The sequence below is a fragment of the Neopelma chrysocephalum genome, unplaced genomic scaffold (assembly GCF_003984885.1).
Source record: "Neopelma chrysocephalum unplaced genomic scaffold, ASM398488v2 Primary Assembly neopelma1_150, whole genome shotgun sequence".
In the NCBI taxonomy this organism is placed as follows: domain Eukaryota; kingdom Metazoa; phylum Chordata; class Aves; order Passeriformes; family Pipridae; genus Neopelma; species Neopelma chrysocephalum.
The window spans coordinates 22,933-28,676 of NW_020897812.1; the positions used below are offsets into that span (position 1 = coordinate 22,933).

General features: G+C 66.2%; 1 protein-coding gene across 1 annotated transcript in view; it reads left to right on the forward strand.

The window, feature by feature from the left end:
- Window positions 1-670: 670 nt before the first annotated feature.
- Window positions 671-5,744, forward strand: part of ARHGAP27 (Rho GTPase activating protein 27) — a 13,652-nt gene continuing 8,578 nt past the window's right edge. The window contains exons 1-3 of the mRNA XM_027701161.1: window positions 671-740; window positions 995-1,731; window positions 4,970-5,398. Coding sequence (XP_027556962.1) covers window positions 1,015-1,731; window positions 4,970-5,398 — 1,146 coding nt within the window. The 5' untranslated portion in view covers window positions 671-740; window positions 995-1,014. The remainder of the gene's footprint in view (window positions 741-994; window positions 1,732-4,969; window positions 5,399-5,744) is intronic.

Below are 5,744 nucleotides of genomic sequence, written 5' to 3' on the forward strand. Positions count from 1 at the left end.
GTGAAGCTGGTTTTGGGTTTCCTTCTCTGCAAGGAAGGGACCAGATCACAGGTTCAACCTGACACGACGTCTCTATGGGAGGAGGGTTGGGAATGGGGATGCTGCCTGTCCCTTTTCCTCTGTCCTCCATCCTCCCCTGCCTGTTCTCCATCCTTCAGGGGTTTTGCAGGGTGGTTGGGGGACCCTCCCCTTTTTTCCCTGCCCCATTTTCCTTCCCACCTGCTACCCACCGGTTTCAGCCTCTCCAGTTGTTCTTTTCCCTGCCATGCTGGTGCTGGAAAGATTTGGGGTGTGCCCACCAGCACAGTGGGACTCCCCGGGGTGGGTGGAGGCAAAAGCCAGGGCACGGCAGCTCCCGTGGGACCCCCCTAACGGGGTCCCCATCCCTGTGCCCGGGGAGGCCGTGCCGGATCCGGCAGCAGCGCAGATCCCGGCTGAGCCGGCGGGGCTGGGCCCTTCCTGCGGCAGGAACCTCCCGAGGAGCCGTTTCCTCGTCGGGCAGCGACGGGTCCCCTCCGCCATCGTCCCTTCCCGCCCGCCCGAGGGGAGGAAACGGGCTGGGCCCCACCACCAGCCCTCTCCTGGGCCGGGGGGCTGGGCACCCAACCCCGCCGTGGGGCCCGGCCCCGTCTCTCGTCGAGGCGGCAGCAGGAAACCACGGGCGAGTCGAGACCAGCCCGGCGCGGGCACGAGCGGGACCCACGGCCGCGCGCCCGCCCGCGCCCCAGCGCCGGCCGCAGGTGAAGGTTGGGGGGCTCGGTGGCTTTGGGGGCCCAGGGACTTGGGGCTCGATGGCTTGGGGGGTTTGGGGATGGGGACGAGGACGGTGACGGTGACCCCGGGGCTGTTCCCGCAGGTTTGGGTGGTTTGTGGAACAACCTCGCTGGGCTGAGAGGCTCAGTGGGGACCCCGAGGGAGCTGAGCTGGGGGGTCCTCACACACCCCAAGAGGGGTTGGGTGCTGGGTCACCACTTCCCTCCCCCGTGTCCCGCAGGCGGAGGTGCAGGGAAGGCCATGGAGGCGGCGGTGCCGGCGGAGGAGTCGCTGGTGCTGGTGGAGTACGGCTTCGAGTACCGCGCCAAGGACGGCACCTTGGTCTCCATCAAACCCAACGAGCGCTACATCCTCCTCAAACGCACCAACCCCCACTGGTGGCACGTCCGGCGGAGCGGGGACGCCCGGCCCTTCTACATCCCGGCCCAGTACGTCAAGGAGCTGCCCCCCATCGCCTCCCCAGCCCCACTCGACCCCCCGCCGTCGGGACATGTCGCGACGGAGCCGGCCCCGCTCGTCCCCCAGCACCCACCAGCCTACGAGTATCGGTTCGTCAGTGCCGCCGAGCCGGGGGAGCCATCGGGGGGGTGCCCGGTGCCCCGAGGGGACTCAGCGCCAAGGAAGGACTCAGTGCCAAGGAAGGACTCGGTGCCCAGGAGGGACTCACTGCCCAGGAGGGACTCGGTGCTCCAGAGGGATTCCCCACCATCACTCAGCTCTTTTCGGGTCCCCTCGGGGCTGACCCCCAACCCTGCCGAGCCCGTGAGACCTTCGCACTCCCTGGATGACCTGGCGCGGGTGACACCGGCACAACGCGGTGCCACCACCGCGGGGTCCCGCGGGGACTCCCCGGGACACGCTCGCCCGCTCGGGAAGAGCCGCTCCGAGACGCTCTGCGGCCCCGGCAAGGACAGGGATGTGGCCAGGAGGTGGCCTGGGGCCGGCCCTGCGCCTCAGGTACGGAGACATCCCCGCTGCTGTCCCCAAAAGCTGCGCGGGGGAGGCACTCGGAGTGTGTGGGCAGGCAGGACACCCGGGTCCCTCTGCTGATTCAGTGCCCCACTGCGACCCTGCGACCCCCGGCACGGGGTGGGGTGACACCCCGGCACCGCAGGCACTGCCAGGCCCCCCCGTGTCCCCCCACCGAGCTGATCCTGTGGGGCAAACCTACAGGTGAGCTCCTCATAGAGGTTTGCCAACATTAACCAACTAGGGGGAGGGATGAGCACCGGGTACCACCCCCCCGCACTCCCCCCCGCACACCTTCCCCCATCAGCCCCCACTCCGTGCCTCAGTTTCCCCACCCTCATGGGCCCCCCTGGGCTCTCCCAGTCCCCCTGCTCTGCAGAGCTCCGTAGTCCCTGGGTGGGGGTCTCGGTGCCACTCGGGGGGTGGGGAGGGTGTTGCAATGTCCCTCCCAGGTCCGGCAGCGTTCCGGGGTGAGAGAAGGCAGAAAGGGGTTAACAGGGAAGCGCGGCGGCTCCTCCCTGCCGGGGCGGGGGCCTCACCTGGGCGCCTCACCTGGGCGCAGCACCCGGGCACCGAGGTGGGTGCTGGGTGCACCCCGGCACAGGCCAGCGCCCGACACCCCCAAACCCACGCCCACCCCACACCAGTAAGTAGCGAGGGGCCCTTCCCAGCAGCCCCCGGGCTGTACCCCTGCTGGGGGGCACCCAAGGGTGAGGGTCCCCCCCCCTGCTGCTCCCCTGCCACCGACACGGGCTGGGGCACACGGCTGAGACAGGGACAGCAAAGGGGGGGTTCCACGGCCTCGTCCCCCACCCCAGCACCTCACTTTGGGTAACCCCAGGCACCTGCAGCACCCCAAGCCTGGGTGTCCCCCCACTTGGAGGGGGGCTGGAGGGATTGTGCCACCTGGGAGGGGGTGTTGCTTGAAGGAAGGGGGTGTTAGTGCTGGCGGGCTGTGTTTTACACCCCATTTTTACCCCATTTTCACCTCATTTTCCACACTGTGCCCTCAGCTCTGCCCTTTGCACATCCAAAGCCACCGACCCCCCTCTGGTGGTGACCCAGTGGGGTCCCCAACCCCAGTGCCACCACCAGATTATTCCCTTTCCCTGCCCAAATCCAACTGGTGCCAAAACCATCCGGTATCAGCCGTGATGGGACCATGGTGGCCTTGGCCCTGCCACCATGTGCTCCCCCCACCCCACCCTGACTGCTGGGATGGGGCGATCCCGGTGTTGGGGGGACGCAGCAGCCCCGGATCGGCTTCCGGTGGCACAGCACGACACCACGAGGGCCAACCTAAATTTGGGGGGGATCATCCCCGTGCAATTCCTGCTCGGGTGGCCTTGGCTTTGCCGGAGCGGGTGACGAGTGGGAGGGTGATGGGTGACAACAGCCCCCAAGAACAGCCAATTCCGCCCCAGGCGTCTCTTCCGCTCCCCAAACCCCGGCAGGAAGCGCGGCGGGTGCAGGGCCTGGCTCAGGGCGCCGGTGGCGTTACCGGAGCCTCCCGGTGCCCCCACGGCTGCCTCCCACTCCAGTGCCCCCCACGCTGCACCCCCAGGCCGGGGTCCCCCGTGATGGGTGACCAGGAGTCAGGGGGTCCCCGGCGGGCCCGGAGCAGGGTGTCGAGGCTGCTGCACTTGGGGAAGGTAGGCAGCACCCAGGGGTGCACGCAGCGGGGGGCTGGGGGGTGTTTTGGGGTCCTGCTCCTCCAAACTCCCTCTTGGGTTTCCCTGGCTGTTTATGGGCACTGGTGGGTGCCACGATGCCCGTTCCAAAGCAGTGATGGGCACTCGGCCCACCCAGGGGAGAAAACCCCACAGAGGATGCACCCATGGGATAGAGGGAGGTGCTGGGGGGCTCCATGCCAGGGATCCCTCATGGTCACCCCCATGTCCCCTGTCCCCAGGAGGGAGGGGGGCCCCCTGTGCTGGATTCCAGCCCTGCTCACCGTGGCAGGGGGGTCGTGGGGTGACGGGGGGAGGGTGAGGGGGTGTCATCGAGTCGCTGTTCCCCTCAGATCCAGAGTGTCCCCAGGGACACTGCGCCCACTGTCCCCCCACCCCCGTGATGGGCAGGGCCAGGGTTGGGACCTTTGTCCCCGTGGCCATTAGTGAGAGGCCCCGGCTGTAAAACTGGGGAGTTCAAAGGGTGCCAGGAGGGGTTTCCCCACTGGCAGCACCCACCTGGCCCCAGGGAACACATCCCCCCACCCTGAGCAGCCCTGTGGGTGGGGGTCAGCCAGGCCAGGCCAGTGCTGGGGCCTTTATGTTGGGATACGGTGATGGGGCTGCCGGCTCAGCATCCGGCCCTGGGGGGGAGACAGAGGCTGTGGGTGCTGGTGATGTGGGTGCTGGAAATGTCCAGGGTTGCAGGTGATGTGGGTGCTGGTGTCAGTGATGTGCATCCTGGAGGTGTCCTGGGGTGCTGGTTTTGAGGGTGCAGGTGCTGTGAGTACTGGTGCTCTGGGTGCTGGTGTTGGTGATGTGAGTGCTGGTGCCCTGAGTGCTGGTGTTGAGGGCGCTGGGGTGTGGGTGAGGGTGGGGTGGGTGTGAGTGTTAGGGTGCTGGTGTCGGGGAGGTGGATGCAGAGGCTGAGGGTGCAGAGGTGGTCTCGGGGTGGCAGATGTTGGTGCAGATGTTGCGGGTGTTTGTGGTTTGGGTGCCAGTGATGTGGGTGCTGATGTGGGTGCTGGATGCAGTGGGTGATGCAGGTGCCAGTGCCATGGGTGCTGACGCAGGGGCTGTGTGCAGCAGGTGACACAGGTACTGGTGATGTGGGTGCAGGTGATGCGGGTGTTGTCGGTGGCAGGTGATGTGGGTACCAGTGATGCAGGTGGGTGCTGATGTGGGTGCTCACACAGTGGGTGATGAGGGTGCTGGTTATGAGGGTGCTGCCTGCAGCAGGTGACACGGGTACTGCTGACGTGGGTGCTGGCACCGGGGACCACGATGTCTCCCCACATGCTCAGTCTGGACTCCCATCCCCTCTGCCAGTGGGTGCTCCTCTCCACTGTGGGTGCTGTGGGTGCCCCCTCCACCTCCCACAACCCACACCCCATCACTGGCACCTCGTGCCCCACTCCGTGGGGTGCCCAGGAGGGCACCTCAACAGCAAGAGCAGGATCTGTCTCCTTGACCCCCCACCTGAGCACCACTGCGGGGACATCCCAGGAACGCCATCCCACCTGCGGCACCCCGTGACCCCCTCGTGTCCCCCCCAGGCACGCAAGGAGCCGGAGGAGCCGCCCGATCCCATCTACCTCAACATCCAGGAGCTGCGGGAAGAAGCCGCCGCTGCCAGCTCGGTGCCGGAGGAGCCCGGCGGCTCCGTGTCGGACTGGGAAACACACACGGACACGGAGAGTGGACATTTGTTTTATTATAACCCCGTGACGGGAGAGACCACGTGGGATTGTCCCTTTGGGCAGGCGGCCGACGGAGTGAGTCCCGCCGCCTCTCCCGCCTCCTCGCTCGCACACAGCCCGGAGTTTCCCGAGTGGGAGCAGCACGTGGATGAAGGAAGCGGACAGACTTTTTTCTATAATTCGGTAACAGGTGAGACGTCGTGGGACCCCCCCACTGCGGGAGACACAGGCAGCCCCCAGGATATGTACCCTGGGGGGACGCGGTACAGCCCCACGGAGCAGAGGGTGAGCACCCAGCGGGGCACAGGGGCGGGATTGGGACTGGGGGGGAGACAGGGATGGGGATGGAGATGGAAATAGGAATGGGGATGGAGACAGAGATGGAGATTTAGAAAGGGATGAGGGATGTGATGGAGATGAAGATGGAGACAGAGGTGGAGACAGAGACAAAAATAGACAGAGATGGGAGTGAAGATACAGATGAAGATGGGAATGGAGACAGGGGTAGAGAAAGGGATGAGAATGGAGAGAAACATGGGTGGGGTGGAGATGGAGACAAAGATGGAGATGGGTGAAGGTGGAGATGGAGACAAGGATGGCAATAGAGGTGGAGATGGAAATGGGGATGGAG